We start from the raw sequence: 19116 nt of genomic DNA, 5'->3' as shown, positions 1-19116 counted from the left end.
GGTTCCTCATTTTTCACTAAGCAAAACTTACTCATATTAACAGGTGAGAGGCTTTATTCAAACTGAAATGTAACGTTTTAAAAACCTTTTTTTCAGAGTAATTTCACCATATTTTTCCTGACTTTGAATGTTGGCAACTGTTGGTCACTAATCAGCTATCTGTTAGTCAAAATGAATACCAAAAGTTTGAGGAAACATTATGTAATGAGTTTCCATCAGTCCTTCACAGCACATTTTTCTGCATATGGATTGCACACATATGATCTCTCTCCAAATACAAGTGGCCTGAACTTAACTGGGATAGTGTAGTGGTAAGATTGCCACCTTTCATGAGGGAGACCTGGGTTTAAATCCCCTGCATGAAAGGTACTGTCTCCAGTCACCCTACCTGCCTACCTGTAAGTCGCTTTGGATAAAAGCGTCTGCCAAATGCATAAACACAAATATATAATTGATAACATTTTTCAAAAGCTGCAATTGTTATCCGGCTCATCTTTTCTATTTTATCATTAACCTTTGATGCAGTGCTGGGCCCATCTGAATGTCAACACATCAACGTCTTACTTCAATTTAATTGAGGATAGAAATGAATAAGATTTATTTATAACAATACCATTATTAGCGCTTCTTCTTGATTATTTCCATTATTGATTCTTGAGCTAATTTTATATGAGGAAACAAGAACTGTTGTTTATTGTTAAAAGGATCACCATTAGCTGTCACACAAAGTGGGACAAGCTAGTCTTACACTGTTTTTCAGCATTATCACAACTGTTTACTATCAAAACACAACAAACTTTGGGTTTAGTGTCCTTTTCATAACCATATAAATAATAATAAGATTCTGAACCGATTTAAGAAGGAACTATCAACCATCGACTTCCCCTAATTTTCCTCAGGTAATTTCCCCTAACTTATCTGAGGTTGGGTCAAAGAGGTGACAGGCCCAAGAGGGAAACCCAGACATCCATCTCCCCAGTGACCGTTTCCAGCTCCTCCTGGGGGATCCTGAGGCCTTCCCAGGCTATAAAGGATGTATAATCCCTCCATTGAGGGATGGAACAAAGTTGGACCAGTTCATCAGAAGCATCACAACTCTGCTCAGCTGCCTCTTCACAGCAATGGTTCAGAACACCCTCAATATTGCTGACGGAACCCTGATCTGTCTGTCCATCTCTTGCTTTCTCTTGCCATCACCTGTGAACAAGTTCTTGAGATTTATAAACTCCTCAGCTTGAGGCAAAAAGCCAACCCCGACCAGGAAAGGAGCACTGCATCGTTTTCTGATTGAGAACTGTGACCTCAGATTTGGTGGGGATGACTTTCATCTTGGCCACTTCACACCTGACTGGGAGCCAGCAAAGTGCAGGTAGGAGGTCATGCCTTGAAGAGACCAACAGAAACAAATCCCTGCAAAGTGCAGAGATACCCTCCTTTTTACAGGTTTTATTATATTGTGATCATTTAGGCCTGAAAAACAGGTCTGATCAGATCTGAACCATCTTACCATGTTTTTCAGTGATCAACATTTACTGGAACTGAGGTTGGTGTTTTTCTGGTTCTTACGGATACTCTGAATGGTTCCTCATTGTTGAACATGGAAAACCTAATTAGATTCAAAGGTGGCATGCTTCTTTTAGCAAACACATTCTTACCTGAATAGTTTTGGTAAAAAAAAGTCACCTGATCTGAATCTTAACTCCCTCATCCTCACACCTCTTTTTTCGAGCTATAAAAACCTCTCAGGTTTGCAGGGGACACAGTCGAGGTGTTGAGATTTCCAGAGAAAGAATGAAGATGACTCTGTTTCTCCCGCTGCTTCTTGTGGTCCTCTCCGTCTCCACGGATCAGACGGAGGCGTTGGCACTGCAGCAGTCATTTTCACCGGACGTCCATGCTGCTCTGAGAGAGATGATCGCCTCGTTGACCGAACAGAGGCTGGAGCTCAGGTCCCTAAAAAAAGAGAGTGCAGGTACAGTGTTTTGTTACATAATGAAGGAATGAAGGAGCCATATTTTGTATTTTTTCTGGGTGAAAAAAGAAGATTTATTTATGTTCATTTATGTTGTGTTTTTCAGGAAATGCAGCAAAGTTTGAGAGTCAGGGAGCTGAAATCGAGAAGCTGAAGAAGCAGCTGGAAGGTAACATGTGGAAATCATCACAGCTCTGATTATGTTTTTATCACTTTGATAAACGTATGACTCAAAAACATCTTAAATTCTGTTATTCCCTCTTTAACAGTCAGTCAGGTGGCTTTCTCAGCTGCTCTGACTGACAGCCAGAGGTATTATGGACCCTTTAACACTTTAAGCACGTTGGTCTTCAGACATGTCGTAACAAACATTGGAAATGCCTATAACCAACAAACAGGTAATAAACTATATCAATACAAGTCTGAGCAAATTTCAGATTTGATTTATCATTAAACAACATTAATCCTGCAGGTATTTTCACTGCACCGGTGAAAGGAGCCTACCACTTTGAGTGGTACGTATATGGAAATGGTGGCAGAAATGCTGCAGGCGCTGTGTTAGTGAGAAACGGGGAGAGAATCTTCCTGGCATATGAACATCAGCGGTACCATGTTACAAGTTCTTCTAATGGTGCTACACTGCTTCTGGAGAGTGGAGATCAAGTATTTGTACAACAGTGGCATCATTCAAGAATATATGACAATCAAAATCACCACATAACCTTCAGCGGTCGTCTGCTGTTTATCATGTGAGAGAAAAACAGTTTCTCTGTTTCTGAAAGATGATCTGCAGGTTCCTGTTGTCCTTAATCGTATTAATCTGACATTTATCTGATCATCTGCAATCAAAATAATTCTATGTGACGAAACTGTCTCTTAATGCAAATCTGCATTAAAATACAAATAATGATGAATTATGATGAATTAATTATGAATGTTTTATTACTTCTCATGATTCAAAATTATTCTGATTCTGCGTTTTCTCAATAAAGAATAAATGTGTCAAAGCAGCAACGTCTGAGAATATTTCTTCATTTGTTTCAAACATACATGTCAACGGTGTGAAATCAGAAAATCAAATGTAACATCAGAGTAATGTGAGGAAACATCTTTCCCATAGAGGGATGTAGGAAACATTTATCTATTTAGCACAAAGAAGTCAAAGACGCCCGATGTTGTAAAGGGTCAACAGAAGGAGAACAATAAAACTTTGTGCTGAGAGAAAAAAAATACAATTTATGTATTATTATTTCTCCGTTTCACACAGTAAGGTTAGAGACAGTGTAACCCAGTTACAGTGTGTAATCTGACTTTTAAAGGCAGGTAACAGCTTGCTTTTGTGACGTATTGCAAACCCCTGCCACCCGTTGTTGCCATAAAAAAAAACATAATTCATTCTCACACATATATACATATCATAATTATGTATTTTTGTCTCTTAAATATTAGGGATGAGCAAGCACAGCATTATCTGTATCGGTATCTGTATCTCTTAACCATATGAATTATCTGTACACGGAGTTGGCGGGGCCTAACCCGGAAATGGGCGGGGTTTAACATGGAAGTGGGTCGGGTTGTCTTGAAACGGGCGGGGCTTTAACCATTTTGTTATTTTAAGCATGCAGTTGATGTGGGTTGATCAGAAATAGTTTTATTTATTGCTGATTAGAAAACTGTTTACAGGACAGCATCAGCATTGAGCTTCAGATCAACGGTTTTGGTCATAATAGCAAACAAACTATTAACAGAACTACTACCTTTGTTTTTTCATGAATTACAGCAAGACAGTGTCAAACACTGCGTGAATTAAAAAAAATGGTTAGAGGAAACCAACAGTTAGAAAAAGAAAAATCTCCGACAGGCAGAGGCAGAGGTTCAAGTCTGAACGAACCCACGTTTACCAGAACTCTACCGGTTATAAGTAACTACAAACCAAAGTAAAAACAAAGTTGAAGCTGAAGAAACCCTAAACCTGAGTGACTGAGCTGTTCCGTGTGAGAGGCATGTGTAGGGAGGGACGCTGTGTGAAGATTTTCATTCAATCAGATATTAACTCGTATTACTTGTATAATGTTCGTACTCGACAAAAGCGCTTTATCCGTACCGGATATTCGTTTCAGCCAAGCATCCGGCTCAACTCTAATAAATCTATTTTTATCTAATAATTATAAGTTTTTATGTCATAATCGTCACTTTAAATCTAATAATTATGTGTTTGTATCTCAGAATTTTGACATGAAACTCTTTCTTTGTTTTGAGGGCTTGTGATAACGACTTTTGAAAGGTTTTGAATTATGCCAACTCTTAAGTTAATTTGGGAAACAAATATCTCACATTGTTACAAATGTCTACACCACAGTCAGACTATAGTTGTTATTATCAGTTCCAATTTTTTTTTATTAAACCTGATTCGGTAAACTTGAAAGTTTGGGTTGATACTGGCCTCGCAGAACACTGAAATCAGATATAGCTCTGATATATATATATATATATATATATGATATGGATCAGATATATACTCTGACCAATAAGAAAGTAATGACAGTTCTTATTTTTGTCGCACCTCACACTGATTTAGTCTTTAAGGATAAAAGTTGTGAAACAGAGGTACAAACTGAAACTGGAGTCCAAGGTACTGAGATCCAGACAGAGGAGACACACAAGGACATTGCCTCATTACATAAAAAGATTGAATATTTAAACATCAAATGTCAGTCACTCAGAGATAAAATTCATGGACTAGAAAGTGAGTTGAAGGACCCTTGATGCTTCACAATTTGATGACAGCAAAATTAAATTTTTCACAGGACTTCCCAATTCACAGACTTTCGTGTTATTGTTTGTAAAGCAAGTCAAATAAAAGTGATACTCTGACTCTGTCATCCGTTAACTTTGGCTCCGCCCACCGAAACTCCGCCCAGCGAAAACCCCGCCCGCGTTCCTCTTTTACGTCCGCAGTTCAGAGATAAATGCAGTGCGCGTGCCTCACAGGAACCAGTTCATCTTTGATTTATAAAAAGATCGTAAACATGAGCGGAAGAGGAAAGGGCGGCAAAGGACTCGGTAAAGGAGGCGCTAAGCGTCACCGTAAAGTTCTCCGTGATAACATCCAGGGGATCACCAAACCCGCCATCCGCCGCCTGGCTCGCCGCGGCGGAGTCAAGCGTATTTCTGGTCTGATCTACGAGGAGACCCGCGGTGTGTTGAAGGTCTTCCTGGAGAACGTTATTCGTGATGCTGTTACCTACACCGAGCACGCAAAGAGGAAGACTGTGACCGCCATGGACGTGGTGTACGCGCTCAAGAGACAGGGCCGCACTCTGTACGGCTTCGGAGGTTAAACTGATCCTGAACCAGCTCCAAACAAACCCAACGGCTCTTTTCAGAGCCACCCACCTTTACCTCAAGAGCTCAGACCTGTTTCAGTTTTATTTCTATGATACAGTCTCAATGCTCAACTAGACCTATATAAGCTTTTTTTTCCCTGGTTAATTAATAATAAAAACGAAATCCTCTCTTTGAACTTCTCTAAATTCTCAAGCTTCATCACATCGGCCTTTAAAGACTAAAGTTTCTACAAAATTTCTGAAATTCTGTAGAAACTTCTTGATTCCATGTGAAATCAAAGCATATATAGTTTTAGCTTAATGTATTAAAGAAGGGAGTTTGGAAAATGTAGTGTTTCAAACTATAGCTACCCACTAATAATTAATAGAGCATTTTCAGTTGTAATAAATTGAAATTAAAACGGAATCTTCTGAGAAGCTGCATATTAATTACGAATTATGGCAACTACCCTGCAGAACAAGTGAATATGTATCCTAACCCTATATCCACAGGCTTGCTGCTGTGACTTATTTATCAATTAATCAAAATATGGAATATTGGAATAGCCTACAGAAGCACAGCTGGGAACTGTGGAAATAGTTATTATATACAATATAGTCACTGTTTAGGTGTAAAATTACAAGATATTCACAGTTTAACATAACATCAGAAAGGAAAGGAGTCCTGTTGGAAACAATTCACTGCTTGAAGCTCTCAATGTATGACCTGCAGAGACTGACATAAGAAACTAACTAGAAACTGAGACTGCATTTCGCAAACAGTGAAATGTAAATGTTTCACATTAGCTCAACACAGGGCTGCAAAACGCAGTAACTGAGCACACAACAAGCAGCTTAGTTACATGTAAGTTGACACAAACACACACACCAGTTACCTGATAGTGACCACAAGGTACTAATGAGATTGTTAAGAGACAACTGATGTCAGATGTTTGTTTGGAAACAGCCTGTTAGATGCCTGTCATATTTTGTGACAAAATTGTTTGGAAACATCGTTTTTCATGTATAATTACGGTAAATATGCATGATAACCAGAAACTTGTTCAATTAATTTCTGATTAAGCGTAATGGCTGTCTTCCTAAATAAACTTAATCACAGGCAACAAGACGGTGAGAATTAGAAACTTAGCGACCAGAATTAGAGCAACTTTCAACATTTCTAATATCTTACCATGTGAAGATGGCAAACTGATGGCAGAGGTTAAACTTCCTGAATGGAAAATCCCTTTTCGCTTAATTTAAAACATGTCTTCATTGAGCATTCGAAGTTCTGCGTTGAGGGAACGCGTTGCTCTTTAACGTCGAAATGACATTGAAGCATAAACTACGACTTAGTTTATTCTGTCAACCCAGAGAAACAAGCTGCTTGAAACACTCCTGAAAAACATGTTTAATGCATCAAATTCATGCCAGCAGGTTTCTATGTCTTCTGTAGTTTTCAGTGTAAACTTACACTGACTTTTGATGTAATTCCAAATAGATCTTTCATAGAATTGTTGCAGGTGGCACCATGGGGCTCTGAACTCAAGGCTGTGCCCCTATAAAAGGGGAAGTGGCACTTTGCCAGTTTCCTGTTGGGTGGTCAGAGTGTTGCTGGACCCACAGCAGCGTGAGGAAATGCCCATTTTGGGTAAATATGTTTCTGTGATGAATTTTCATATGTACTGGTTGCATTTTTTAAAGTACTTTGAGTGGCAGGTGCTGATCCAAGCAGAGAATGAATGAATGACTGGATGTGGGAGTTGGACACAACAGGTATGTTGTGCTTTTAAGCATTTATTTAGAGTATGAATTAAAATTCTTTGCTGGTGGAATTTTGTATTCTTGTGTTATCATACCTGCTGTCCTTTTGTTTTAGGTTTTATTTTGTTTTCTGTAGTTACTCCGTTCCTGGTCCATCGTAATTTTTTCCCTGTATGCTACAGATGTAAGAACTAACTACTTAAACTTTGTTTGTTTGTAATCTGGTCACTTTCCCTACATTTCTCGGTACTTTCTGCAGTGACAACCAAAAGGGTTTGTTGAACTTGCAGTGATTTGTCGTGTGTACACCGGTGTGCAGTGCTGTGCTTTTCCTTTTTTTAAAAGCAGGTTTGGTCGCCATGTGGTCATTCAGATGTTGCTAAGAGCTTGTAATGTGTCAGATTATGTTGGGCCGAATTAGGTTTGTATTTAATAAATATTGTTAAACTTTATTTGCTAACGTTCCTTATATCCATTAGTTAACAGAATCACTACAGCAAATCTTCCTGTAATTCTAAAGAAGAACCACCTGTTACAGAGAGTTGAAGGACACAGAGCTGAAATAGTTCTGATAGGATGAAGTTTTCTCATTGCAGCACAGACTGGATTATTTGAGAAGAAAATTACCTGGGTTAAAACAAGCAGTTCTATTAATTGATTTGATAGTTGCCTTTATGCTTTTATCTAAGATTTAGAATACTGTGCTTTATTATACATTACTTGAATATTTTATCAAGTGTTTTTTATTTTACACATTTGACTTGAATCAACTTAAACAAAAAACAACAGGAAAACGGACATTAAAACAATGAACAAGTGCAGAAGGAAAAATAGATTTGAATTTTTGAAAGCAGGAAAATTAGAGGAAGGTAAAATTGAACCATCTTATATATGTGTATATATATATATATTATTATTTTTTTGTTCCGATGTAGTGCTGTAAACAATAACAAACAAGCCTAAATGTGGGAAGAAACTGAGTAACAGTTTGAGATTTCGAATTTTCAGGCATGGAGGAGAGTCTTGTTAATGATATGCACGTTCGATGTGAGCTCTTCTGTGATTGGTCAATTACTTTAACGCCCAATCTGACCAATGAACGAGCAGCTGCTGTAGTATATATTCGCTGGCATTCAACGTTAGTTACTGTTTTTTCATTTGAACGTTTGAAAGTAAAGTTGCATTATGTCTGGAAGAGGAAAGACCGGAGGCAAAGCCAGAGCAAAGGCAAAGACCCGCTCCTCCCGGGCCGGGCTTCAGTTCCCCGTCGGCCGTGTCCACAGGCTGCTCCGTAAAGGAAACTATGCTCAGCGTGTCGGTGCCGGAGCTCCCGTCTATCTGGCGGCTGTTCTGGAGTACCTGACCGCTGAGATCTTGGAGCTGGCTGGAAACGCTGCCCGCGACAACAAGAAGACCAGGATCATCCCCCGTCACCTGCAGCTGGCTGTCCGCAACGACGAGGAGCTCAACAAGCTGCTGGGGGGAGTCACCATCGCTCAGGGCGGCGTGCTGCCCAACATCCAGGCTGTTCTTCTGCCCAAGAAGACCGAGAAGGCTGCCAAGGCCAAGTAAACACCCGATAACTACAACCAACCCAACGGCTCTTTTAAGAGCCACACAAACCTCTCAAAGAGTAAAACCGTCTCTAAATAATTTCACCTATTGACAGTTGTCTCTATAAGTAATTAAATGCAGAATTTATTTCACCTATGTGTGAAAAAGACTACTGTTTAATATTGTGCACTTTATTTCTTTCTTTTAATATTCACCCGGAGGAACTAAGATCCGCTTGTCAAAAGTTTAAGCCAGACTTGTAAACGGCCACTGAATTGACGGGTTTAGGCATGCTTCAGAAATGGGGTAAAGAAAAACTCTTCCCTCAAACAGCTTTCATGCAAATTCCACTGTGCCGTCTCCCGCCTCTGATTGGTTCAGCTGCCGGACGTTGTTTCTATGGAGACCTGTCTTTGTTCGAAGTTGGCGGGCAGAGGGGAAAAAAGGCGGGAGCGCTTTCGTCACTCTGTAAACTCATTGTTTAACAAGAAATAAAACGCTATGGAGTACCATCAGAGAGGTAACAGTTAGGATATAAGTTGGCTTGTGACTGAGGTGGAAAAAAATGTCAAAATGAACTTGATTTAAATTCTAGTTTCATGACATCCCTACATGTAACCCACAACCCTAAACATGACCATTTCTTAGTGTGCTGGTATACTTTCCCACCAGGTAGACAACCCAAACTCTGTCAAATGTGTCAGTTCTGGACAAACCAAAGTACCACCAGAGTCGCAGCTGTAAAATATACATCAAACTGTTGCTTGTAATCTATTGGATATGTTGAAGTGTCATGTTGAAGTGTCAGTTAGATAACAGTCGGGTCATGTATTAGACTGTGACTACGGTGTACAAAAACAGGTCTGACCAGATCTGGACATAATGTTTTTTCAGTGATCAACAAGCTTTTACTGTAACTGAGGTTGATGTTTTCCTGGTTCTTGATGTTTTTATATTCTGAATGGTTCCTCATTTTTTACTAAGCAAAACTTACTCATATTAACAGGTGAGAGGATTTATTCAAACTGAGATGTAACGTTTTAAAAACCTTTTTCTCAGAGTAATTTCACCATATTTTTCCTGACTTTGATTGTTGGCAACTGTTGGTCACTAATCAGCTATCTGTTAGTCAAAATGAATACCAAAAGTTTGAGGAAACATTATGTAATGAGTTTCCATCAGTCCTTCACAGCACATTTTTCTGCATATGGATTGCACACATATGATCTCTCTCCAAATACAAGTGGCCTGAACTTAACTGGGATAGTGTAGTGGTAAGATTGCCACCTTTCATGAGGGAGACCTGGGTTTAAATCCCCTGCATGAAAGGTACTGTCTCCAGTAGAGGTCCTTAGGCAAGACCCCCTTATCCTTCCTGCCCACCTGTAAGTCGCTTTGGATAAAAGCGTCTGCCAAATGCATAAACATAAATATATAATTGATAACATTTTTCATAACAAACTGTTTCCTGTCAAAACACAACAAACTTTGGGTTTAGAGTCCTTTTCATAACCATATAAATAATAATAAGATTCCGAACCGATTTAAGAAGGAACTATCAACCATCGACTTCCCCTAATTTTCTCAGGTAAGTTCCCCTAACTTATCTGAGGTTGGGTCAAAGAGGTGACAGGCCCAAGAGGAAAACCCAGACATCCATCTCCCCAGTGACCGTTTCCAGGTCCTCCTGGGGATGCTAAGGCCTTCCCAGGCTATAAAGGATGTATAATCCCTCCATTGAGGGTTGGAACAAAGTTAGACCAGTTCATCAGAAGCATCACAACTCTGCTCAGCTGCCTCTTCACAGCAATGGTTCAGAACACCCTCAATATTGCTGACGAAACCCTGATCTGTCTGTCCATCTCTTGCTTTCTCTTGCCATCACCCGTGAACAAGATCTTGAGATTTATAAACTCCTCAGCTTGAGGCAAAAAGCCAACCCCGACCAGGAAAGGAGCACTGCATCGTTTTCTGATTGAGAACTGTGACCTCAGATTTGGTGGAGATGACTTTCATCTTGGCCACTTCACACCTGATTGGGAACCAGCAAAGTGCAGGTAGGAGGTCATGCCTTGAAGTGAACCAACAGAAACAAATCCCTGCAAAGTGCAGAGATACCCTCCTTTTTACAGGTTTTATTATATTGTGATCATTTAGGCCTGAAAAACAGGTCTGATCAGATCTGAACCATCTTACCATCTTTTTCAGTGATCAACATTTACTGGAACTGAGGTTGGTGTTTTTCTGGTTCTTATGTATACTCTGAATGGTTCCTCATTGTTGAACATGTAAAACCTACTTAGATTAAAAGGTGGCATGCTTCTTTTAAACTGAGATTGTACTTTAAAAAAAACTGTGTGTACTGACTTCACAGTTATTAACTGATGAGCTGGTTTATACTTTCTAGTTCTGTGGAAGTAGCCAGAGTACAGAGTAGCCTGTTTAAAAAAGGCTGTTAATCTTTAATTTCCCCTACCTTTAATAAAAAATTATACTAAGTTTATTCATCTCTGTCATTTTGAGTTTTAAACTGTGAACGGGCCAAAGGACAGCACCAGCTTCCCCAACACCTAGAGAACTTTTTGGTTGGTGCTGTGGACAGTTAACCATTTCAGTGGGGGCTCTGTGGCTTATTGGGGGAAAATGTGGTCGGAGCCTTTAACAAACTGACTGTTTATTGTTCATTATGTTGCATGAGGGCATTCCTCTGTGCTAGCAAACACATTCTTAACTGAATAATTTGACCAAAAAAAGTCACCTGATCTTAATCTTAGCTCCCTCATCCTCACACCTCTTTTTTCGAGCTATAAAAACCTCTCAGGTTTGCAGGTGACACAGTCGAGGTGTTGAGATTTCCAGAGAAAGAATGAAGATGACTCTGTTTCTCCCGCTGCTTCTTGTGGTCCTCTCCGTCTCCACGGATCAGACGGAGGCGTTGGCACTGCAGCAGTCATTTTCACCGGACGTCCATGCTGCTCTGAGAGAGATGATCGCCTCGTTGACCGAACAGAGGCTGGAGCTAAAGTTCCTGAAAAAAGAGAGTGCAGGTACAGTGTTTTGTTACATAATGAAGGAACGTAGGAGCCAAAACTGTGTTACATTGATATCACTATTTTGTATTTTACTGGCTAGAAATTAAGCAAAATTTAAAATTTAAAAAGCCATTCATGCTGTTTTTTGTCAAAATGCAGCAAAGTGTGACAGACAGGAAGCTGAAATCAAGAATCTGAAGAAGCAGCTGGAAGGTAACGAGGAAATAACCACATCTCTGATTAAGCCAATCAAACTTTGAACTGTTAGCTTGAAACTCGTTGTTTACATGACTGTGTAGGTACATGTTGCAGGTATATTAAGAATATAGTTAGATTTTTTATTGTGATTATTGGTTGTGTTCATTTACTTGTATTGATTTTAATCTGCATCACTTTAATGAGGATTAATATGAAGTTAAAATGATCTTTAGTTTGGAAAATGTTCTCTCTGATGGACAAATTTGCGATTTCTTGGATCCAAAGCCTGAATGCTGCTCACATATTAGAGGGTCTCTAAGCTTTGTCAACACAATGAAAATATTTGCAACATATTTTTTCAAATGTAATTAAACTAATTTGATGTTTTACAGACTATGACACAAAATTGAAGGGACAGGAGACTGAGACTAACAAGCTGAAGCAGCAGCTGGAAGGTACTGAAAGGAAATCATGATCACTCTGATTGGTTCCCATAACTATGGGATGTTTCATGATTATTTGAGCCATCCTTAACTCTAAGTGTGACCGGGGCAGCTGTACAGCCCTGACAATGCCACTCTGGGACCTTCACCCAGAGAATACCACACTGAATACAGGTTCTTATGTTCTAAGGAAAAAGGGAGCAGAGAGCTGAATTTCATTTAAACAATGTTCAGTTTTTACGTTGGTTAAATAACAGGAGGTCTCAGCTTAAAAATAAGACTTTTATCAAAAGGTATACTCTCTATATGCTAAAAAAGATGTTGCTAAACTGAAGCGTTTTACCAGCACAAGGTGACTGTATCAGGGAGGCCTACAGGAGTGGGGGAGCGAGGGGAAAGGGGCCACCACAAGGTACCAGAAAGGAAAAAGTTCTGAGTCATCCAGGTCTTTATGTCTTTAAGACATGCTTGTAGTCTGACCAACTTATTGGTTTCATCTGGTTTCATAGATAAGTACAGCTGAGTATCATCAGCATAACAACGGAACTTTATGCCATGCTGTCTAATAATGTTACCTAATGGAAGCATGTATAAAGTAAAAAGAATCGGTCCAAGCACAGAACCCTGAGGAACTCCATGCCTTACTCTGGTGTGTGAGGAAGATTCTTCATTTACAAGAACAAACTGGAATCTATCAGATAAATCTAACTTAAACCAGCCTAATGCAGTTCCTTTAATCCCAATAACATGTTCAAATCTCTGTAACAGAATGCTGTGATCGATCGTATCAAATGCAGCACTGAGATCCAACAGGACAAGCACAGAAACAAGTCCGCTATCAGAAGCTAAGAGGAGATCATTGGTAACTTTCACCAGTGCTGTTTTTGTGCTATGATGCACTCTGAATCCTGACTGAAACTCTTCAAACTGATTATTTCTGTGTTATGTTTAAATTTAGATTCAGCAAAACAGTTACAAGTTCAACGTAACACCTTCATTTGGTTTCAGCTGAACCGTACATTCATTTAAATCTGGCAGTGATGTAAAACTGTCCACATCGTGAGGCCCCCGTGTGTCATTATGTTTAGAAATATTCATAATTTTATAGATCCATGAAAGTGGCTAAAATATTATTTATTTTGACCCTTTATAACAAAGAAATGTGTTTTGCTGTCATAACTGTGATGAAAGTATGACTCAATAGCATCTTAAATATTGATATTCTCTCTTTAACAGTCGGTCAGGTGGCTTTCTCAGCTTCTCTGTCGGTTGATGATAGAAGAACATATGGACCCTTTAAGTCTCTCAGTACGTTGGTCTTCAGACATGTTGAAACAAACATTGGAAATGCGTACAACCAAAAAACAGGTAACAATATATATCACAACAAGTCTGAGCAAATTTCAGATTTGATTTATCATTAAACAACAAACATCCTGCAGGTATTTTCACTGCACCGGTGAAAGGAGCCTACCACTTTGAGTGGTACATAGGTGCACATGGTAGCAGATATGGTGCAGGTGCTATGTTGATGAAAAACGGGGAGAGAATCTTCCTCGCATATGAAAAGAAGTCGTCCCATTTTGGAAAGTCTTCTAATGCTGTTACACTGCTTCTGGAGAATGGAGATGAAGTATTTGTACAACAGTGGCCTCATTCAACATTATTTGACGATCATAATCACCACACAACCTTCAGCGGTCATCTGCTGTTTATCATGTGAGAGAAAAACAGTTTCTCTGTTTCTGAAAGATGATCTGCAGGTTCCTGTTGTCCTTAATCATATTAATCTGACATTTATCTGATCATCTGCAATCAAAATAATTATGTCTGACGAAATTGTCTCTTAATCCAAATCAAAATGCAAATAATGATGAATATAAATGGAAAATGTGGCTGTTTTATTACTTCTCATGATTCAAAGGGATTATTTTTCTTATTCTGCGTTTTCTCAATAAAGAATAAATGTGTCAAAGCAGCAACGTCTGAGAATATTTCTTCATTTGTTTCAAACATACACGTCAACAGAGTGAAATCAGAAAATCAAATGTAACATCAGAGTAATGTGAGGAAACATCTTTCCCATTGAGAGATGTAGGTGGAAACATTTATCTATTTAACATGAAGAAGTCAAAGACGCCCGATGTTGCAAAGGGTCAACAGGTCATTTCACACAGTAAGGTTAGAGTCAGGGTTACAGCTTTAATTGGTCTTTTAATTGGAAAACTGATCAGGCTTGTTTTAATTTTACCTCTGAAATTAAATTACTCATATTCATTCATTCAGTCGTATTTATTTAACTGTCCATTTCCTTCTGTTATGAGGCGCTGAAAACCCATAATTAGTTCTCACACATACATCTCATAATTATGTATTTTTATCTCAAAATGATGTTTTTATTATCTAATAATAATACAGAGTATATAGCAAAACAATTCGCCACCATAACATTTGTCTTAACAGTTAATATCAATATATATCAGATGACATTTTGTAAATATTTGCTCTGTAATTAATCAAGTTATTTCACAGTAACATATGAAGTATTTTCCTATTCATGTTTAGTTTGTTGTCATATTTAATATGTATGTATGTTATTGTTTAGTATTTTATTCATCATTTTTGTGTGACCCTATATACTTTCACAAAGGAGAAGTGGCTCCGCACATATCCCTGTGACACTTGGATGAAGAGTGTGAAATGTTTGTAAAGCAAGTCTGACAAATAAAAGTGATACTCTGTCTCTGTCATCGCCCGTTAACGTTGGCTCCGCCCACCGAAATCCCGCCCATTTCCCTCCTTTACGTCCGCAGTTCAGAGATAAATACAGAGCGCGTGCCTCGCAGAAACCAGTTCATCTTTGAATTTATAAAAAGATCGTAAATATGAGCGGAAGAGGAAAGGGCGGCAAAGGACTCGGTAAAGGAGGCGCTAAGCGTCACCGTAAAGTTCTCCGTGATAACATCCAGGGAATCACCAAACCCGCCATCCGCCGCCTGGCTCGCCGCGGCGGAGTCAAGCGTATTTCCGGCCTGATCTACGAGGAGACCCGTGGTGTGTTGAAGGTCTTCCTGGAGAACGTTATTCGTGATGCTGTTACCTACACCGAGCACGCAAAGAGGAAGACTGTGACCGCCATGGACGTGGTGTACGCGCTCAAGAGGCAGGGCCGCACTCTGTACGGCTTCGGAGGTTAAACTGATCCTGAACCAGCTCCAAACAAACCCAACGGCTCTTTTCAGAGCCAACCACCTTTACCTGAAGAGCTCAGACCTATTTTACGTTTATTTCTGTTCATTGATGTATGATACCTACATAAGAAAATTTTCTGGTTAATACTGGAAAAAAATATTCTAAATTATTTGAAATTGTAATGACTGATCTTCAGCCTTTAAAGACTTGCACTCAAGTTTCTGACATCTTGCAGAAGCTTAAATTGAACCTTCACAGTTACGGTTGGAAAGCTGTGATTTGTAATCCCACAATTTCTAATACCAAGCAGTGTTCCCAGATGTATGATCAATAATCCCACAAAAGGCCAAACATAAAATAATCTCCCTATTCTGTGAATGTGTGAAATTGTCCTTTTTTTTGGTGAACCCTGAAGGCATTTCCATATGACAAGCTTCAAGCCAATCGTTTGCCTTCCCAACAGTAGGTGGCCTCCAGGCCTCATGATTTGGCTCATTAGTTCTCACTCATTATTTATGGGACATTTAGCCTAACTGCTGATGCAAAGCTGTGAGTCTGTTTGATGCTATTCAACACTAGATTGACTATAGCACATCAATACACTTGTTATATTGGTTATGACGGGTGTATGATAATATCCCTAAAAAAAAAAAAGATTTTGTCTCTGGTACCAAGTCAAACCAAAGCTGATTATATGATGCCGATGTTTTTAGCTTTAGCTCTCCTATAGCTACAAGTAGCCACATAACAGCAGCTATGAGCTAACAGAGCTATAGCACACGTTCATTCATTCATTCTTCTTAAAGTATTGGTGAAATAAAGACAGATAATGCCTTATTTAGAGGCTGCATCCTCTAAGCCCCGTTCACTCCGTTATATGGATCTCCAGTTATCTAAATATCTTCCGAAGGACGCCGACTTTCACCAAACTGTTCTCAGTGAGTAGATGAACGTATTTCATGCCAGAAATAAGGTTTAAAAATACCGGAGTCTCCCTTTAATGTGTTAAAAGAAGAGAGTTTAGAAAATGTAGTGTTTCAAACTATAGCTACCCACTAATTCCAAAGATTATCTTTCTTATTCTTTATTGATAGAGCATTTTCAGTTGTAATAATATGAGAAATTAAAACAGAATCTTCTGAGAAGTTGCATATTAATTATGAACTAGAAAATTTCTGAAGAAATTTTGATGGGTGCCCAGCTGCTGCCCGTCTTCTGCCCGTCCACACACACACACAGAGAAGCTGGTAGTTGCCAGTCAAGCATTATATGATCATAATCCAGTCTTAAATATGAGATTCAGGCTTGTTCTGGTGAAATCTGCCTGCTTTAGACACATAAGGCCCAGTTGATCTGTTCAGAATAATGGAGAACATATGAGTTAGTGCGCGCTATCGCGCGCATTTGTGTCGTCAGGGGCTGCCATGAAGCTGCTAATCTGTTCAGATTAATGAAAAACATGAGTTAGTGCGCGCTATCGCGCGCATTTGTGTCGTCAGGGGCTGCCATGAAGCTGCTAATCTGTTCAGATTAATGAAAAACATGAGTTAGTGCGCGCTATCGCGCGCATTTGTCTCATCAGCAGCTGGCATGAACCTATTAATATGTTCAGATTAATGAAAAACATGAGTTAGTGCGTGCTATCGCACGCATTTGTCTCCTCAGCAGCTGGCATGAACCTGTTAATCTGTTCAGATTAATGAAAAACATGAGTTAGTGCGTGCTATCGCACGCATTTGTCTCCTCAGCAGCTGGCATGAACCTATTAATCTGTTCAGATTAATGAAAAACATGAGTTAGTGCGTGCTATCGCACGCATTTGTCTCCTCAGCAGCTGGCATGAACCTGTTAATCTGTTCTGAATAATGGAAATTTATGAGTTAGTGCGTGCTATCGCACGCATTTGTCTCCTCAGCAGCTGGCATGAACCTGTTAATCTGTTCTGAATAATGGAAATTTATGAGTTAGTGCGTGCTATCGCACGCATTTGTCTCATCAGGGGCTGGCATGAACCTATTAATCTGTTCAGATTAATGAAAAACATGAGTTAGTGCGTGCTATCGCACGCATTTGTCTCCTCCGCAGCTGGCATGAACCTGTTAATCTGTTCTGAATAATGGAAACTTATGAGTTAATGCGTGCTATCGCACGCACTTGTCTCACGAGCGGCTGGCATGAATCTGTTTAACCATGTTGGCTGCCCTGCTGTTGCCCCGCTTCTGCCCTGCTGCTGCCCTGCTCCTGCACTGCTGCTGCCCTGCTCCTGCCCTGCTTACTCTGACCTCATCAGCCATCTTGGCTCTGCCCTCATCCGCCATCTTGGCTCTGCCCTCATCAGCCATCTTGGCTCTGCCCTCATCAGCTGTGATAGAACAGGGCAGCCTTCTTGGGTGTGGTCAGCATTAGTTGCTATGGGCAACAGCTGTGCCTGCCAACTGCCAACTGAAAATTCTGCACCTCACTTTGTCCCCTTAAAATCATGGGGTTTTCATATTGAGGCAGAAATCTGGATACAAACGCTCGCTGTTCGAAAAGTAGAAGTCGTATCCGAATAATTCTTTCACCGTGAGCGCCAGAAGGGACGGGGGAAGCCAGCGGTGTCATTTTTATTCTTCTAACCCCCGTGGCTCCTTTATTATGGCAGTTTTAAAATGATTTTTCACACTGATTTCAGGGCTCGGCCGTTTTATAATGGGATGGAATGTTCCCTCTTTGCGCTCACAGGTGATTTGTGAGAAACCTGTGAGGCCCAGCTCAATGAAAGTCACATTGGGTGAAAGACAACTAAAATACCTACGTTTTGATGTATAATTTATCCAGATCAGGCAGATATTTTGGACGTGAGAGGCATTTGTTTGAAAAATAATTTTTTAAAGATTTTTAGAGTGAGAGGTAGAGTGGAGGAGGCACAAAATGAGCTCCTCTGGACACCTAAAACGTAAACTGCCGTTGTGTCAAAGCCGTATAAGCTATTAACAAGCCCTTTACACCAGTTAAAGCTGAGTCTTTCCTGTCACACACAAACTTTGAATGATGTGTGTGTGACCTTGTATGGCTGAGTTCAGAGGCCTCCAAGGGGAGGCAGTTTTGGGCTCTTCGAGCCCAAAACTGCCTCGTTAAGGCCTTCTCCATTCATTTTCCCATTGACAATTTGCCCGCTTTTTCCCATTTATCCGCTATTCCGGTCGAGTAATGAGAGAGAAAAGTAATAGCACACTTCTGCCCATCGGCGCGCACGCAGCCATGTATTTTTTATTTTAGTCGGACCAACGCTGTGGGACGAGTAGCGCGCCGAAAAACGTGACGGAAGCGGAAAAATAATAAGTATGAGCAATAGTAATATGTGTGCCCTGCCTATGGCATGGGGCACCCATAATTATGGCAACTGCCCTGCAGAACAAGTGAATATGTATCCTAACCCTATATCCACAGGCTTGCTGCTGTGACTTATTTATCAATTAATCAAAATATGGAATATTCTGATCCAGAATTTGATCCATATGCAGTTTGATTGACACTGTTTGACTCTTCTGTGTGATCTGTGGAGACTGAGCTAAACAGAAAAACTTCCTCGACACATCTACACACCTCAACTGTATCACCTGCAAAGCTGAGAGCTGTATAGCTGCAAAGAG

General features: G+C 39.9%; 4 protein-coding genes across 7 annotated transcripts in view; all 4 read left to right on the top strand.

Moving 5' to 3' along the window:
* The first annotated feature begins 1734 nt into the window (after positions 1–1734).
* LOC140280324 (complement C1q tumor necrosis factor-related protein 3-like) overlaps positions 1735–19116 on the top strand; it is a 25990-nt gene continuing 8608 nt past the window's right edge. The window contains exons 1-5 of one of the 4 annotated variants that reach the window (XM_072375629.1): positions 1735–1972; positions 2079–2141; positions 12239–12301; positions 13526–13657; positions 13732–14267. In XM_072375629.1, coding sequence (XP_072231730.1) covers positions 1792–1972; positions 2079–2141; positions 12239–12301; positions 13526–13657; positions 13732–14012 — 720 coding nt within the window. In that variant the 5' untranslated portion in view covers positions 1735–1791 and the 3' untranslated portion in view covers positions 14013–14267. Of the gene's footprint in view, positions 1973–2078; positions 2142–11436; positions 11664–11807; positions 11862–12238; positions 12302–13525; positions 13658–13731; positions 14268–19116 lie in introns of those variants that run through there. The other 3 variants (XM_072375630.1, XM_072375631.1, XM_072375628.1) reach the window with 3 other exon arrangements.
* On the top strand, positions 5001–5382 carry LOC140279749 (histone H4). The gene has a single exon (XM_072374918.1). It carries the CDS (start codon positions 5002–5004, stop codon positions 5311–5313), a length of 312 nt encoding a protein of 103 aa, XP_072231019.1. The 5' UTR covers position 5001; the 3' UTR covers positions 5314–5382.
* Positions 8220–19116, top strand: part of LOC140280332 (uncharacterized) — an 11696-nt gene continuing 799 nt past the window's right edge. Inside the window, exons 1-2 of the mRNA XM_072375638.1 lie at positions 8220–8630; positions 11629–11640. Of these exons, the coding sequence (XP_072231739.1) occupies positions 8248–8630; positions 11629–11640 (395 nt within the window). The 5' untranslated portion in view covers positions 8220–8247. The remainder of the gene's footprint in view (positions 8631–11628; positions 11641–19116) is intronic.
* LOC140279710 (histone H4) lies at positions 15175–15536 on the top strand. Its single transcript, XM_072374871.1, has one exon. The coding sequence runs from the start codon at positions 15175–15177 to the stop codon at positions 15484–15486; it is 312 nt and encodes a 103-aa protein (XP_072230972.1). The 3' UTR covers positions 15487–15536.

This window comes from Leuresthes tenuis, unplaced genomic scaffold (genome assembly GCF_036924035.1).
Source record: "Leuresthes tenuis unplaced genomic scaffold, fLeuTen1.0.hap1 SCAF_21, whole genome shotgun sequence".
In the NCBI taxonomy this organism is placed as follows: Eukaryota; Metazoa; Chordata; class Actinopteri; order Atheriniformes; family Atherinopsidae; genus Leuresthes; species Leuresthes tenuis.
Note: the sequence above shows the minus strand (reverse complement) of the source record. Positions and strands in the feature narration are given on the sequence as shown.

Bases quoted from the DNA above. Each gene is read 5' to 3' on its own strand.
- LOC140279749 (XM_072374918.1), top strand. From the start codon at position 5,002: ATGAGCGGAAGAGGAAAGGGCGGCAAAGGACTCGGTAAAGGAGGCGCT.
- LOC140279710 (XM_072374871.1), top strand. From the start codon at position 15,175: ATGAGCGGAAGAGGAAAGGGCGGCAAAGGACTCGGTAAAGGAGGCGCT.